This window comes from Tenrec ecaudatus, chromosome 10, assembly GCF_050624435.1.
Source record: "Tenrec ecaudatus isolate mTenEca1 chromosome 10, mTenEca1.hap1, whole genome shotgun sequence".
Lineage (NCBI taxonomy): Eukaryota > Metazoa > Chordata > Mammalia > Afrosoricida > Tenrecidae > Tenrec > Tenrec ecaudatus.
The window spans coordinates 31288151-31306494 of record NC_134539.1 but is presented as its reverse complement, the minus strand read 5'-3'; the positions used below and the strand labels follow the sequence as shown (position 1 = coordinate 31306494).

Here is an 18344-nt window from a genome sequence, read left to right as displayed (position 1 = left end):
GAATAGAAAGCTCCATCTTTCTCCTGGACCTTCACCAGCAAATCTAAAAAGAGCTTGCCAGAGAAGGGCAGAGCCAGCCATGGGACCAAGGAGCCTGGGCATAGGCATGCTGACATCAGGCTGTCCTGATCAAAGAACCATCTATATACTCAAGTATAAACCAACCCGAACATCAGCCGAGGCACCCAATTTTACCACAAAAACTGCATTAAAAATGTGCTGGGTTCCATGATGCTCACCTTCCCGACAGGACTGCCGAAGAAAAAGCGGGTGCATAATTGTGTTAGTCTGGGTAGACTAGAGAAACAAATCCATGGACACATATATGTGTATAAGAAAGAGATGCACATACAAGAGCAAGTGAACATTGAGAAAACATGCCAGCCCAGTCCAGATCAAGTCCATAGTTCGATATTAGCCCATATGTCCAATACCAGTCCTCTTCAGATTCGCGAAACACATGCAATGATGCTGAATGCAGTTTGATCACAGGCCAGTGGGTAGAAAGTCTTTGGATCCAATGGCGTTGTAAGCATCTCAGCGTTGGCAGGGGTTTCTATGTAGCTTCTCTGACTTCAGAGGTCTGGTTGCATCAGGGTAGGTCCATGTGGCTTCTCCAACTTAGGGAACTAGCATAGTTCCATGTGTCTTGTCAGCGGCAAAGTCAAAGTCTCCCAGGGAGTGGCAGAGAGAGAAGTGTCTCCTGCCTCTAAAGAGGAAGTACCAGATTTCCCAGATTTGTCAGAAGGCCATGCCCACACATTGGCTATGATCTGACTGACAAACTAGACTCCTCCCCTACACTCTTAATCCTCAAAATGACAAATGATTATGTATCTACCACAATAATCAAATGTGGTAAAGAAAACTGATGGTGTCTAACTATCAAAAGATATATAGCGTCTGGAGTCTTAAAGGATTGAAGATAAACAAACTGCCATCTAGCTCAGAAGCAACAAAGTCCACATGGAAGAAGCACATCAGCCTGTGTGATCACAAGGTGTCAGTGGAATCAGGTGTCAGGCATCAAAGAACAAAAAAATCATATCAATGAATGAGGGGGAATGCAGAGTGGGGACCCAAAGCCCATCTGTAGACAACTGGACATCCCTTGCAGAAGGGTCAGGGGAAGAGATGAGCCAATCAGAGTACAGTATAGCAACGATGAATCACACAACTTTCCTCTAGTTATTTAACGCTTCCTCCCTCCACTACCATGATCCCAATTTTACCTTATAAAACCAGCTAGCCCAGAGGATGTACACTGGTGCTGATAGGAACTGGAAACACAGGGAATCCAGGGCAGATGAACCCCTCAGGACCAGTGGTGAGAGTGGCGATACCGGGAGGGTGGGGAGAAGGTGGGGTAGAAAGGGGAAACTGATTATAAGGATCTACATATAAGCCCCTTCCTGGGGGACGGACAACAGAAAAGTGGGTGAAGGGAGATGTCGGAAAGTGTGAGATATAACAAAATAATCACAATTTATAAATTATCAAGGGTTCATGATGGAGGGGAGCAGGGAGGGAGGGGGAAAATGAGGAACTCATACCAAGGACTCAAGTAGAAAGCAAATGTTTTGAGAATGAGAATGGCAACAAATGTACAAATGTGCTTGACACAATGGATATATGTGTGGACTGTGATAAGATTTGTATGAGCCCCCAATAAAATGATTTTTAATGTGCTAGGAAACTCGGCTTATATACAAGTATATATGGTGTATACTGAATCCTTCCTGATCCTGACTGTTAAGTTCCCTAATGAACCCCATAATCATCAGTATGGTTTGTTGAGTTCTATATGGTTATTGTAATGAATTATGGAACAGAGAGATAGGGAGAAGAGGAGTAGAGACTCCCATGAGAGGGATGGTTGATTTAGAAACAGTCAAAACCCATCTCGATGGTGATTGTCCTCCTTCCTGCTTGTGAAGTTAGAGGAGTTCAGGCCTTATCCCCAAGGCATTTTATTGCATAGCCCTGGTGGGACAGTAGTAAAGCACTTGACTGCTTAACAACAAATAATCAACATTCTGAACTCCCCAGTCATTTCAAGGAAGAAAGGTATGGCAATCTGCTTCCATAAAGATTTGCTGCTGGATCAATAATGAGAGTGGCGATACCAGGAGTGGGGAAGGTGGGATAGAAAGGGGGAACCGATCACAAGGATCTACATATAACCCCCTCCCTGGGGGATGGACAACAGAAAAGTGGATGAAAGGAGACATCTGACAGTGTAAGACATGACAAAATAATATTAACTTATAAATGATCAAGGGTTTGTTGCAGAAGGAAGGCAGCGAGTGAGGGGGGAAAAGGAGGAGCTGATACCAAGGGCTCAAGTAGAAAGAAAATGGTTTGAGAATGATGGTGGCAACAGATGTACAAATGTGCTTGACACAATGGATAGATGTATGGATTGTGATACGAGTTCTACGAACCCCCAATAAAATGATTGGAAAAGGGGAGGGGGTGGCTACAAAGGCATAAAACAAAACAAAAGATTTGCTGCCTTGAAGACCCTATGGGGCAGTTCAACCCTGTCATATAGGGTCTCTGAGTCAGAATTGACTCCACAGCTATGGATTTTGGACTCTGCAGGGACAGATTTGGATGTGGGAAAAAATTGATAAATTCTTATTTTTCAAGTTGAAATATGGGGAGAGAGGGGAAAAAAGATAAGCTTACACCAAGGGTTCAAGTAGAAAGAACATGTCTTGGAAATGATGATGGCAACATATGTACAAATATGCTTGATACAACTGATGTATGGAATGTTATAAAAGCTGTAAGAACCCCCAATAAGATGACTTTAAAAATAATATTTAAGTAAAAAAGTAATATAATTAACAACAAGGAGGTAAACATTGAAAGAATTGATGGAAATGGGTGTTGAACTGCTACACTGTAATAATTTTACCAAACTATTTGATTCTTTAAGGATATGTATACATAATTTTTAAAATATTTTAATTTATTGAAACAAGACTGAAGGTTTAAGTTAAAAAGCTAACTATTCGAGAGAGGGGGAGGAAGTATTAAAAAACTAAAGGAAAAAAAAAGCTAACTGTTCATGAGAAAATGATAATTTAAAAAGAAAATGTTTTGAAAATGATGACAGCAACATAAGTACAAATGTACTTGACACAATGAATGTATGTATGGATTGTGTTAAGAGCTGTACCGAGCCCCAATAAAATGATTTTTTTAAAGAGTTAAAACAAACAAAATAAGTCAGCTATTAGAAAACTGGAAGTGGTGAAGGGAAATATATAGGAGGGAAATAAGTGGCATTTACATATCATAGCAGAAAACCAGATACCTACAAGCACAAAAATAAAACATTTAAGATATGATAGTAACCATTAGAGAAAGTAAGCCCTGAGGTGGGTAAAAACCAATGGGAAGTGAGACCAAAGACACAGTGAATGCGGTAGGGTAGCAGATACATAACCTTTTCATCCAAAAGAAGCCCGCATGTAGTAGTGGTTGCCCAATGGCTGTTAGCCACAGGTCAGCAGTTTAAAACCACCAGCTACGCCACAGGAGGAAGATGACGCTTTCTACTCCCATAACCAGTTACCCACAGGGTCCTACCCTGCCCTATGGAGAATTTAATCAGTGGCCATTCAGTTTGGTTTTGAAAGTTGCAACACTTTATACTTGTAATTTTTTACCTTATAAAATATATTACTTACAAAATTAAACATAAAACGCACAACTGTGGGTTTTTCACATCAGCTACATTCTAAGTACTTCATATGTATTAACTTATATGACATGAAACATGTATTATTGTAATATGAATAATACACCTGCTTTATTTTCCTCCAACTCACAGAAGAAACAGGCATACAAGTGTTAGTTTGTCCAAGACCACATCTGTAAAGCCTGTACTAGAGGTTAGCTAATTCTGGAGTGCTTATTTTTAACGAATAAATTGCCTCCCAGTTCATTAACATTAAGGAAAAACAAAGCTTAGGACAATAAAACTCAAAAGGATCCATGAAATATTTAATGCCTACTACTGTCATTAACTCAAATATAAAACAATTCTAAGTAGCAATCTCTATGTATACTCAAAAATCATTAACCTATTAAAAAACCCAAAATCACCATACCTAGCACTCAAAAGGGAAAAAAAAAAATCTAATCACAGGCTTTTTAACAGAAAACCAGAACTTAAATTATTCACTGACTTCTACTTCATAAACCCAGTGTGGTATACAATAAAGAATAACAATTACTTTTTAAGTTCTGCAATCAAGAAAATGTTCTTCCCTGGATCTTCTGTTAGCTGTGCCTTCATTATTTTATTATTTTTGCCTATTATTTTACTAGAAAAACCACCTTTTTAAGAGAATATCCAGAAAATGGGACCGACAGTTCCTGGGGGGACATGGGAGAGGGCGAGGTAGGGGGAAAGGAAGTGGTGTTAACAAACCCAGGGACAAGGGAACAACAAGTGATCCAAATTGGTGGTGAGGTGGGTGTGCGAGGCCTGTTAAGGCATAATCAAGGTCAATGTAACAAGAGAAAATTGCTGAAACCCTGGTGCGGACTGAGCATGATAGTGGGACAGGAGGAAAGACAAGGGAAATAGAGGAAAGAGCATTTATAGAGGTCTAGATAAAGACATGTACATATGCAAACATATTTATATATGAGGATGGGAAAATAGATCTATATTCATATATTTATAGGTTTAATATTAAGGTAGCAGAAGGACATTGGGCCTCCACTCAAGTACTCCCTCAATGCAAGAATACTTTCTATTTTTTAATAAATCATTTTATTAGGGCTCATACAACTCTTATCAAAATCCATACATACATCAATATAGTAAAGCACCCTTATACATTCATTGCCCTCATCATTCTCAAAATTCGCCTTCCACTTCGGTTCCCGGAATCAGCTCATTTTCCTTTTTTCCCTCCCCCCAACTTTCTTCTATTAAATTGGCATTTTATGATGCTCACCTTCCCAACACAACTGCTGAAGACAAAGTGGGTGCATAACCAGCAAATGTGGTGAAGAAAGCTGATGGTGCCCAGCTATCAAAAGATATAGTGTCTGGGGTCTTAAAGGCTTGAGGGCAAACAAGCGGACATCTAGCTCAGAAGCAACAAAGCCCACATGGAAGAAGCACATCAGCCTGTGCGATCACAAGGCGTTGAAGAGATCAGGTATCAGGTATCATCAGAACAAAAAATCTTATCATAGTGACTGAGGAGAGGAGTGTGGAGTGGAGACCCAAAGCCCATTTGTAGGCCACTGGACATCCCCTTACAGAAGGGTCTCAGGGAGGACACGAGCCAGTCAGAGTGCGATATAGCAACGATGAAAAATACAACTTTTCTCTAGTTCTTTAATGCTTCCTCCTCCCCCCCACCCACTATCATGATCTGAATTCTCCCTTCCAAGTCTGGCTAGGCCAGAGGATGTACACTGGTACAGATAGGAACTGAAAACACAGGGAATCCAGGGTGAATGACACCTTCAGGACCAGTGGTCAGAGTGGTGATACTGGGAGGGTGGAGGGAGGGTGGGTTGTGAAGGGGGACTCAATTACAAGGATCTACATGTGACCTCCTCTCTGGAGGACGGACAACAGAAAAGTGGGGACAGGGCAAGATATGACAAAATAATAATTTATAAATTATCAAGGGTTCATGAAGGAGGGGGGAGCGAGTGGGAAGGGAGGGAAAAAAATGAGTACCTAATCCCAGGGGCTTAAGTGGAGAGCAAATGTTTTGAGAATGATGAGGGCAATGAATATACAGATGTGCTTTACACAATTGATGTATGTATGGATTGCGATAAGTTTTATGAGCCCCTAATAAAACGATTAAAAAAAGAATATCCAATTTTTTTAAATTTACTATCTTCTCCCTTCTTCAGACACTACTTCCCTGTTTCACTTTTTCTCCCTAAGTCTTAGCATCTTCTAAAGTCATACACTTGTTATTGTCTACCTCTTCACCAGAATGGAAGCTCTGATCTTTTTGTCTACTTTGTTCACTGTATCCTCAATCTGAACAGTACCAGACAGAGAAGTCACTAATTTTTTTTTTTTTAGTTTTACAAAGAGATGTTTACTTTATCATAGGCAAGGTGAATTCATTTGGAGAAATGTAAAACAGGTTTTCAGTTGATCATCTGTAGTGAGAGGGAGTGGTCTCTTTTCATCACCTGGAGTGCCCCTCTCCCTTGGAGATCTCCATGAGTCCTGGCATGGGCATTCCAGAGTTCAGAAAGTTCCAAGGCAGGTAGGGAGGGACCTTGCGTTCCCAAAACAGGCTTTGTTCTGCCTGTCCTTTCATGAGTGTACTCAGCACTTATCCGTCTGCTGGCCTCTCTGTTCATGTCTTTAGTTGAGAGATGTGAAGCCAACAAGGATGAACTGTGGTGAAGCTGCTGATGTCAGATACGTCCTGTGATCTTCACCTCCATCCAGATGGCGACATTATCATAGCAAAGACCATGTCATGCTCATGAAGCTAGTCCCAACCGATCCCATAAACATCAGAAACATGAACATTTGACAAATGGGGTAGAAACCCAGAATGAGAGGTGAGGACTGAGAGGACACGCTAAGGAAGGTGAGCTGTCTTTGTGGATGATTGCATCCCAATCGCTGTCAGGACTGCAGGCTTTTGCATTAGCGCAGGATTGCACTGCAATGCTGAGTGCCTGCATTGCCTCTACAAGAGTATCCTGGCACAGAGGCTTGTAACAGGGAGGGACAGGGAGCTCCAGAAGGGAGAACTTGCACAATGGCAAAGTGAGTGACTAAATTTTTATCGAATTAAAGGTATAAATGAAAAAGATAAAGAAATGTTAAACTAAAGGTTCTCCATATTTCTGAAGCTAATATTGATAACCTCTAATCTAATCTTGTCAGTATGACCACAGCGGCTCATGCTAGGAAGCCACTGACCCTTCAATTACTCGACACGTCACACTAGACAAGTTTAGGCAGAACTTAGATTCAGAATTACTTGAGAGAAAGGCCTGGGAATCTATTTTACATAATCAGTCAATGAAAATCCAGTGATCACAACAGAATATTGTCCAGTATAGTGCTAGAAGGCACTCAAAACAGTGGCTAGAATAACAGACTCAAGCACAGCAATGATCATGAATATGGTTCAAGACTGGGCAATGCTCCATTCTGTTGTACACAGGTTGTCATGAGTTAAAACCAACTTGATACAGCAGCTAACAACAATACTGATAGATTTAATCATATATAAAGAATACATACCATATATACTAGTGATAGACTGAGTTTTTCAGCATATTTTAATGTAGTTTTGGGGATAAAATTAGGTGCCTTGGCAGATATTCAGGTTGGCTTATTCTCGAGTATGTACAGTAGTTCACCTGTCTTCTTAAACCCTTCTCCAAATGGTAATCAAACCAAACTCACTGCCATCAAGTCTATCCTGACTCAAAGCAACATTATATAGAACAGGTTAGAACTGCCCCAATGTCTCCCCAACCTGGGTGGGGGGGATAAATAATAGAAATGTGCGTGAAGGGAGACAATGGACAGTGAAAGATACAAAATAACATATAATTGGTCAAGGATTCACCAGGGTGGGGTGGGGAAAAAAGAGGACTTGATGCAAAGGGCTTAAGTGGAGAGCAAATGCTTTGAAAATGATGAGGGCAAGGAATGTACAGATGTGCTTCATACAATTGATGTATGTATGGATTGTGATGAGTTGTATGAGTCCCTAATAAAATGTTAAAAAAATAAAAATAGATAAGGATTAAGATTTTTTAAAAAAGACAGACGGTTCCCAATCCCCTCAAAAAGAAAATAAAAAGAATTGTGCAGTGTCTCTTTCTACTATACACAGGGTCTCTATGACTCAGATCCGAGTTGATGGCACATAACAACTGTGCATCAAAGCCATAGGGTCAGCAGTGTGAAACCGCAAGCCACTCTGGGTGAGAAAGGGACATTCTATACTGTCCTAATAGTCTTACGTGTCTGAATCACCTCAATGGCAGTGAGTTTTGTTTTGTCCTTCGGGGGCTTTTTTGGAAGGAGCCCTGGTGGCACAGTGGTTAAGTACTGGGCTGCTGACTGAAAGATCAGCAGTTCAAACCAACTAGCTGCTCTGGGAGAAAAGACATGGCAGTCTCTTAAAGATTTATAGCTTTGGAACGCCTAATGAAGCAGTTTTACTCTATCCTTTAAGGTCACTATTCAGGGGTCCTCAAACTACAGCCTGCAGGCTACATGCGTTCCGCCAAGGACATTTATCCGGCCCATGGGGTGTTTTGGTCCCGTTTGTTTTTTTACTTCAAAATAAGATATATGCAGTGTGCATAGGAATTTGTTCATAATTTTTTTAAAAAAACACTAAAATCCACTGTTATATATAAACAGTGAACTGGCCCCTTGTTTAAAAAGTTTGAGGACCCCTGCTGTAAGTCATACTCAATTTGATAGCAATGGGTTTGGGTCTTGGTTTCATTATCATCCCACTTGAAATACAAAGAGCAGTTTCTATAAGTACAACTTAGTGACACTGATTGCATTTGAGTTAAGGCAACCATGTTCATCCTATTTTTCTGTGTTGTTCATCCCTTAAGATAAACTCACTGCTCTCTAGGGTTCCAATCTCATCTTTCCAGTTGTCACTTTGATCCCATATAGTCAAAACCTAATCCACTATCATCACGTCAATCCTGACTCTCAGCAACCCTATATTTGGATACCAAAGCTGTAAATCTTTGAGAGCAAAGTCTTTCTCCCAAGGAGCAGTTGGTGGATTTGAACCACTGACCATGTTGTTAGTAGAACAACACATACCTAACAGCATGATCTTTAACAAGCATAATGCTCAAAGTAGATCTTTATCATTAGCTAAGTTAAAACTACTGCTGAGTTTCAAAGAAGAGTTCCAAAATATTTTTGGTTTGAAGTTACCACAGTACTTTTCAGGAATTCATCCACCCTCAATGGCTTAAAAACCTCTAGAGCAGGGGGGAGAGGAGAGGAAGGGGAAAAATGAGGAGCTGATATCAAGGGCTCAAGTAGAAAGCAAATGTTTTGAGGATGATGGCAATAAATATACAACTGTACTTGACACAATGGATGTATATATGGATTGTGAAAAGTTGTACGAGTCCTCAATAAAATGATTTTTTAAAAAAACAACCCACTAGAACCTGAAATTTTAAAATTCTGTTAGGCATGTTTCCCCTTTTGATCAGGATTCTGCTATGAAATCATTAATCAAAATATTTAGTAATGCTAGACAGACACCATCAGTTCTTCAGGTCTCCTAGAACAAAGGCAATTATTCCCTATCTTCTCCAATTCTTGACTGTTGCACCAAGCAAACAGGCCAATTATTAGTCCTTATATGGCTGCTTGCAAACTTTTAAGATGCTAGGCACTGTGCAATAAACTAGGAGGTAGAACAGAAGCACTAAACACATTATCATGCCAATTACCTGGATGTCTCATGGAATCATGACGCTGATCTCCAAACCGAGGAGTCAACTAATGTTATTTGGTTGTTATGGAAGTAGTCTCAGGACCTATTTTTTTTAAGAGGTAGTCACTGTTACATATATCACACAACTTTTGCCAATTCAGCTTTTAACAGAGGTAATCCCTGAAGGCAATTGCCATAATCATCTGTACCCTACCAATGTCATTTTTCCATCATTACCCCCCTTTTATCTCCTCGTCTACCACTTTGGCAACCTCTAACAGCCTTAGTCTCTATGCATTTACCTTTTCTTATCTTTGTAAATAGTGTTTGTCCTTTTGTGGTTGTCTTATTTCAATCCACATGTCTGCAAGCCTTATTCATGCTATGTCAAGTCCCACGACTTTATTTCTCCTACTAGCTTAGTAGTGCATTTCATGTGTTTAATCACCTTTTGTTTTGCTTTGATCTTTAGGCTACTATGAAGAGGGCTATAGGAAATACTGGTTTACAAGTCTCTTTTTGCTTTCAAGTCATTTGGGTGTATGCCTCAGTGATATTGCTAGGTCATATAATTCTATTTTTAATTTTTTGAGGAACTGCCAGTTTTCCAAAGTAGCTGCACCATTCTGCATTCCCAACTAGCAATGCATAAGGGGTTCCAATTTTCCCATTTTCTCTCAAACATTTGTTACTTTGTTTTTTCCCCTTATTTTATATTTCCTAATATTTTCTATTCCCTAATGGGAATGTAACGCCATCTCACTGGGATGTTGATCTGTATCTTTCTAACGGCTAATGATGCCGAGTATCCCAACCCTCATCTTAAGAGCCCTACTACTGAAGGACTCACTGCTGTAAAAAACCTCTTTCTACAGTATGATTCTTCATTCTCTAAATCAAGTAGTCCAAAAATACGAATTTAAAAAACCCTAAGGTTTCCAATAGCTCTAAGAAATATAAATTCAAGTCATCATAACAATCTCCAATAATCTTGTGATAATTACCCTTGTGACCTTTAAACTTAAGTAAAATTTCAAATAGCACCTTATAAAATGCTCCATAAATTTTATTTTTTTAAAGATCCACTTTTATACCTTCACACATCATCTTAAATAATAAAAGGTATCAGTAATAGCACACACATTAGAACCAAGCAATGTTACAATTTCCTAGCTGAGGACCCCTGGCCAAGTTAAATGAGCTGTGTGACTCAATCACCTTGCCAAAAATTTAACAGCAATTCAATTGATCATTTTATTATAATCAAAACATTTCTATGCTTGCTACTAAGACAAATCAAGTAAACAGGTTCAAAGCAGTCTGTTTATTTTCCATCTTAAATACATATTCCAAAATGTGAATTTTTCCAATTCCCATATGGAAAAAAACACTGAAGTAATATCAAACCGTGGCACACTAAACAAAAATTACTTCAATTACACTGATTCCACTACTCCATTCACTGCAGAATTAACCAACTTTGAGATAAGCAAGCATAAATGCTCAACAAGTCCTTGCTCCATAAAGTTGAAAAAAATGGGATGACAGCACATAATCAAAGTGACTCAATCTTACTCAAGCATATATGTAGTGGTCTGTGAATACAAAAAATTTCAGGAACATATAATTCTACCTTTTAAATAAGATTTTTCAGCAAGTTGGAGTTCTGCAGTCCTAAACCCTGAGAAGGAAGTGTATTTTTCTGAAACTAAATTAGCAGTCACCACTCATCTGTTAGTTTGTCATATGGTAATCGCTTGCATATTGCCATGAAGCTGTAAGTCATGCCACTGGTATTTCAAATACCAGCAGGGTCACCCATGTTGAACGTTTCAGGAAACCTATACTAAGTCAAACTAGGAAGAGAGGCCTGACAATATAATTCTGAAAACAAGCCAATAAAAACCCTAAGGATCACAACAGAATACTGCCCAATAAGGTGCTAACAGATGATTGCCCTAAGTTGGAAGGCACTGGAAATACACAGTCCCTGCAACATCTGACTCTAGGATCTGTGAAGGGCTGGGCAATGTTTTGTACTGTTCCATATAGGGTTATCAAGGGTCAGAGCCACCTCAGCAGCAGCTAACAGCATCAAATTAGCAGAGGTGCACCAATTTGCTAGATGGCCTCCTTTACTTCATCTGTCACCAAACCAACAGGTTCTTCTGGAAAGTTAGATTAAGATCACTAATATTAAGTTGGAAAGATGGAACAGTGCATTTTATATGGACAATAGTTATGTTGACAAATGCTCTAATTGGCTTTAAAACTTTAATATTATCCTTAGCTATCATCTACAATTGTTTCAATACCTACAAATATTTCCATATTAAATATTTCCAAAATTTTTATAAAGATTGTTCATAAAAAGTCTAAGATAATCAATGTCCTAATACTTTCCCCCTTACGACCTAAAAGGTCACAATGATCTGTAACCTACTGTGCTTTACTTTTGATAAGTATTCAGTTTTTTTTTACTAACAATCCATCTCTAAATATGGAGAATCAATAGGCTTTCGAGAAAATACTAATTAAATCCTAAATCCTTTATTCACAAAGAAATACTTACATTTTAACACTAGCATTTTTTTTTTTAATTTTACCAAGCAATATCAAAAAAAGCTTCTCTCAACTGGGTCACAAGTGCCAACTGGCTGTTGGCAATGATAAGATTTCATGAATTTAGGATAAATTTCAAAGAAGTTTAAAAAGTAAGGAAGATAACTATCCTAAAATCAACTATGTAAAAATCATATTCTATGAAGTACTAAAGAATTATTTATACTTGGCTTGAAAAATAGGGGTGGAGGGAAGGAACCTGAAACATCATTAAGTACTGAAAATAAAAACACTTCTATTTACAATGTTGCCTTAGCACACTGTTTTCTTACTGAAGACAAATTTGAGAGTTATTCGCAAAACTAAGAAAAAACGACTAACTGTAAAGTTCACACTTAAGGTGCTTTTTCAATTTTGTTTTTATTTTTTAAACATTTTATTAAGGACATACAACTCTTACCACAATCCATACATACATCAATTGTGTAAAGCACATCTGTACTTTGTTTTTAAGTTGCCTATTTAAAGCCCTTAAAACAAACTCCTAATCTATGAAAAAGCCCTGGTGACACCATGAGCTAAGTGTTGGTCTGCTAACCATTAGGTTAAGTAGCTCAAGACTCACCAGTCACTCCGCAGGACAAAGATGTGGTTGGCTACTCCTGTTAAGGTTTACAGTCTTGAAAACCCGACAGGGTCACTTATGAATGAGAATTTATTCTCCCAGTCAAAATTCATCAGTTTCTCCAAAGGATTTAGGTCTAAAATACTTTTCTTCAAAGATCTGCTTAAATTATGTACTAAAAATTTTAAGATACATGTGCTATAATCTGAAAGATATTGCTACATACCAAGGTTAAGTCTGGTATTTTGTTTTTTAAGAGGAGCACAAAACCGATTCATTTATTCTAGAACAAATGAAGCCTAACAAATAATACATATTGCCTTATTTAAAATACAAAAATCAAATTATCATTAAAGCTTTGTTAATATAAGCCAAGATGCTAAATCTGATAAAGAAGCTCCCATTAAGGAAAACTGAGTACATAGCAACTATTATCTGAATTATCAGTTTGGAGTCTTCTAAATATGGCACATACCTATACTTATTACCACATTACTGAATGAAATGAAAAGCATAAAAAATAAGCTGCAAAAACTCAAACCTTGAAAGCAAATGTTTTGAGAATGATGGCAACAAATGTACGCATGTGCTTGACACAATGGATGGATGTATGGATTGTGATAAGAGTTGTACAAGCCCCCAATAAAATGATTTTTAAAAAAAACAAAACACAAGGGAACAGTGAGGCATTCTTGCTCAGGATACTGATATTATAACATTATCTATTCATGTAAATGAAAGGACATGCAATAAAATAAGTATAATATATGCAATAAATAAATAATGAGATAAATCTAAGTGATAAAAAAAATCCTCAAAACTTCCTCTACCCAGGGTGCATGGAGGGAGGTTGGGGTGGAAAGGGGGAACAGATTACAAGGATCTACATATAACACCCTGGGGGGGGGGGGGGGGGATGGACAACAGCAAAGTGGATGAAGGGAGATGTCGGACAGTGTAAGATATGACAAAATAATAATAATTTATAAATTATCAAGGGTTCATGAGAAAGGTAGGGGGTAGTGGAGAGGGAGGGGGAAAATGAGCAGCTGACACAAAGGGCTCAAGTAGAAAGAAAACGTTTTGCGGATGATGGCAACAAATGTACAAATGTGCTTGACACAATGGACGGATGTCTGGATTGTGGTAAGAGTTGTATGAGCCCCCAATAAAATGATTTTTTTTTTAAAAAGCAAAAAAAAAAATTTTTTTTAAAGCAACAAAAAACTCCCTCTACCATTTAAGCTTTTCTTTTTGTTACAAACATCATGAAAGAAGCACTGTTTCTGATCTCTAACTCACTGCTATCTTGCACTATAAATAATGCATCAGTTCCAAGGAGGTCCTATACCAAAGTAGTTACATTAAGTTATTATGTTCAGTATCAAGAGCTATTTGAACATTTTAAAGTAATGGGGTGAATTTGTTAGACCTCATCATTTATTGCCGACTTGATCAACAATTCATTTGTTTAGTAACATCACAAAATTCTGACTTGCCCCATAGTAGCAGAATCAAGCTCGAGGTATTTTCAGTGTTCTACATCACCTCCTATTTTTTCTTTGTGAATGATTGACCCCTAGAGGAAAAATTCCAAGAAGCACAGAAATTCAGAGGGTCAGTTAATGAGTCAAGAAAATAGCAAGGCCTAGAAGTATTTTTAAAATATGCAGAACACACATACAACTATTTGTAACCATATAACCCCAAAACTAAGATTATTTCATGGGTTAAAAAAAGGCATGATGAATAAAATAATTTTTTAAATACTGAACTCACATCTCCAATGCACCAGTTTCATGGTTAAAACATACTGGAGTCTATATTTCATGGTGTGTGGGGGAAGAATAAGTTAAAAATCTATTAATATGTAAAAGTTAAAGGGCATTAAATTGTGAAAATATATAATGACTGACAGTCCCACTGCCTTCAAAAGCTATTACAGCAATAATGAAAAAGTTTTAAATTATACTAAATGATCAAGTACCAATATTTGTTTCTTGCAGCTGTAGTGGAACACACTAAAAGTCTTGTTTTAAAGACAGAAGTAGTAAAATACAAAAACAATTGTCTTAAACCTATCACCAGGGTTAACAGCTCATGAACTTAAAGCAGTTCTCAACCTGTGGGTCGTGATCCCTTGACCCCGGGGGGGGGGCGGGGGGGGGGGGTGTTGAACAACCCTTTCACCAGGGTCACCCGATTCATAACAGTAGCAAAATTACAATGATGAAGTAGCAACAAAAATATTGCGGTGGGGGGGGGGGTCACCACAACAAGAGGAACTGTATTAAAGGGTCGCAAGGTTGAGAACCACTGTCTTAAAGTTACTTTCCCCACCCCCAAGGAAATAATGGCATAAAAGGCCATATAATAAGAAAAAGGATAAAAGATGCACCAATAAAATGATTTTTTTTAAGAAAAAGAAAAGAAAGATGCAGTCAAAACTTCTCACACAAGAATTTTTTAAGGAAGGGCTCAAGTATAAAGAAAATGTTTTGGAAATGATGATGGCAACGTATGTACAAATGTGCTTGACACATGGATGTATTATGTATGGATTGTGATAAGAGCTGTTTAAGAGACCCCAACAAAAATTTAATAATAAAAAATGTTTAAAAGAATATTTTAAAGTAAGTTTTAGGTTAGCACATGAAGCGAAAATGGAAATTACACGATTCTTTCAAACAGGGCTGAAATTTTAGAAATATTTATTTCATTTAGAAATATTTAATTTAATTGATGTCTGCTCCAAGTCCTCCTTCCATACTACCGATTCCAAACTAAAGGACTTTTCCATACTCTACCATTTACAGCCCATTATTTTCTTTCTTTGTTTTTATAGAAAAAAATTACTTTAGGATGGCATTAATCTAAGTAGTACTTGTTTACGCTTAATTGACCTACATAGTGACGCTTTTTAGGCAATTCAACTTGAGTCCACCTAAAGTTAGCCTGTAGATTTTGCTAAAAACATACGCCTTTGCTAAAGAAGCTATCAGCAGCCCTGGTGTTGTAGTGGTTACAGATTGGGCCGATCACATGCTCCACAGCTTGAAACCACCAGCAACCAGGTGAGAGAAACACTGGGTGTTCCACTCCTGTAAAAAGTTAAGTCTTGGAAACCCACAGGGGGTCACTATGAGTTAGCAATGACTGGATCGCAGTGAGTAAAAGTTATCACCTAAAATTCCAATATTGATTTGATATCTATATACATAAATATCTCGACCTATAAGTATAAATGAAGATTTATATTTGTGTGACAACATAGTAGAGAATGAAGTCTCAACATAGACACAGCAATACCTTCTCCAATGACTGAGTGATTTCAAATAAGTATAAATGCAAAGCATTATGTAGGCGCACCACAAAAAGGGAAGCACACCCTTGGTAAGGAGACTACTCTTACACAGGATTATAAAAATGTGTTTTAAAGAATTCACTGCTCGTCAATGACCAGACAGACATGAATCTGAACACTGCCACATCAATCCCTCAAATTTTCTACAAAGTTGACCTAATTTCATACTGAAATTGAGACTTCTACCTTTAGAAGACCAGAGTTAAGTAACTGGGCAGTCCTAAAAATACACATCGTAACTACATGACTAAGATACTTGCTTAAAACTTGTGCCAAGGTAGCCCCTCCCTTCAAAACAAATTAAAATGAGTTCACAGATCTTTTACTTAATTGTGGAAATTAAAAAGAATTTTTCAGAGATTCATAAGTTTTCATTTCCTCTGTCTCTGGCAGAGACTGTGATCGAGCTCTGGGGGGGGTGGGGGGGGGAACGACAAAAAACAGACAAACAAAAAGACGCTACAATAAAAACAAAGAACAATAAAGATCAGGGTCTCTCCAAATTATCTAGGCACTTAAAAATAAAAATATACAAAAGGACAAATGACCACAATCGGGAATGAAAACCACATCGCGCTCTGAACCCTACAAAACAATGGGCCGGCGTCTCGGGTCGCCGTGCCAGCACTAGGAGCCCACCACCTGTCCTAAACCAACCCGGCTTCGATTCTGTCTCCCTGAAGTGGGGCGCCCGCGCCGCCCCCCCAAGACTGTTCCACTCTCTGTGAACATTTCTACACTAAGGGGCGGGGGGGACGGCACGACAAAGTTAGTGGCCGTATGAGGACAAAGGGCATTCGGAAACACCATGAAGTAAACAGAGCCAGGGGACCGAAAGAAGGCGACGTGAAAGTTCGCGGGAGTGGAGCGGCGAGGAGCGCCCGGCCCGCAGGTCGGCCCGTCGGATCCTGCCCCCACGCCGCCCACTGGACGCCAAGTTAGGGCGCCCACTCCCCAAAGAGCCCTCCAAAGGTCAGGGCTCCCGCAGCCTCGGGGTGACCAGCTGGGGGGTACCCCAGCCCACCCCCACCTCCACCCCCGGAAAGGTCCCCCAGGCGCAGGTCACCCTGCCCTCTGGGGCAGGTCCAGTAGCGCACGGCCGGCCCGGGAGCCGCGCGGGGCGGGGGGCCAGCGGCCTTTCTCCTCACCCCGCAGTCGGAGAAACCCAACAAAGGGGCCTCCAGCCCCCCGGCGCCGCCAGCCCCGGTCCCCGCCCCCAGGACAAAGAACAGGCACCGAGGGCACTGGGCCCCCCTGCGCCCCGGCCGGGGAGCCCCTCCACGCCCCCGCGGCCCCGCAAACCGCCGGGAGCAGCGGGCTGGGCCGGGGAGCCTGGGCCCGGAGGGGGTGGGGGTACCTTGAAGTAGCCGCCCTCGTAGAGGGTGTTGGGGGGTCCGAAGATGGCCACCTCCCAGTTGTAGAGGTCGGACTCGTCTACCAGGGTGATCCGGAAGCCCTCCACCGGCTCCTCCTGCAGGGATTTCAGCTCGAGCATCAGGGCCTTCTGCGAGCTGGTCATCTGCTGCTGGGCCATCGCGGCGGCGGCGCCGGGACCCCAGTCCTCGCGCTCAGGCCGGGCCGAGCAGGCCCCTCCCCTCCGCTCCGCTCCGCTCGCCCTCGGGCCCGACCGCTCGGGCCGCGGCTTCCCCCGCCGGGCGGGCCGCACCAGGCCCCAGACGGCCCGCGGGCCGCCGCGGCTCGCTCACACACGACGCGGGCCGAGCCGGGCCCTTCTCTTCACACTCGGGCCGGGCCGGGGGGTCGGGGAGCGGAGGGACTTCGGGGGAATTCGCTCCGGTTTCGGGGCCTCCCCCCCCCTGGAGGGGGCCTCAACTGAGGGGGGGGGGGAGAAGAGGTGGAAGCAGAGGGAGGCGGCGGCGGTGAAGGAAGGGGGCCCGGCAGGCTCTGGAGCTAGCTCGCTGGCTCGCTCTCTCGGTCTCCTCGGGGGCCGCCGGGGCCGGAGGGGGAGGAGGGGGCGCGGCGCGCTGGGGTCTCGCGGCGGCGGCGGCGGCCGCGGCGGCTGCGCGGGGGAGGGGCGACGGCTGGGAAGGAGGAGAAGAGCGAGAGGCCTCACGCCGCGGGAGCGACGGAGCCGAGAATAAGAAGGGAGGGAGGGAGGGAGGAGGGGCGCGCGCCGCGAGGGGGGCGGCTCTCAGCGGCCCGAGGCCCGACGCGCGTGCGCGCGCTCCTCCCTCCCCGCCCTCCTCCTCCTCCTCCTCCCTCTCCCTCCTCCCCGCCTCCTTTCGGAAGGCCTGCGTGCTGGCGGCGTTTTGTGACGCTGGCGCGTGTTCCCAGCTCTTAAAGGGCCAAACGGCGATGGGAGCCCCGG

At 41.3% G+C, this 18344-nt stretch overlaps 1 protein-coding gene across 1 annotated transcript in view; it reads right to left on the bottom strand.

Annotated features, from left to right (window-relative positions):
* Positions 1–18086, bottom strand: part of UBE2R2 (ubiquitin conjugating enzyme E2 R2) — a 71027-nt gene extending 52941 nt beyond the window's left edge. Inside the window, exon 1 of the mRNA XM_075560031.1 lies at positions 17373–18086. Coding sequence (XP_075416146.1) covers positions 17373–17549 — 177 coding nt within the window. The 5' untranslated portion in view covers positions 17550–18086. The remainder of the gene's footprint in view (positions 1–17372) is intronic.
* Positions 18087–18344: the final 258 nt, after the last annotated feature.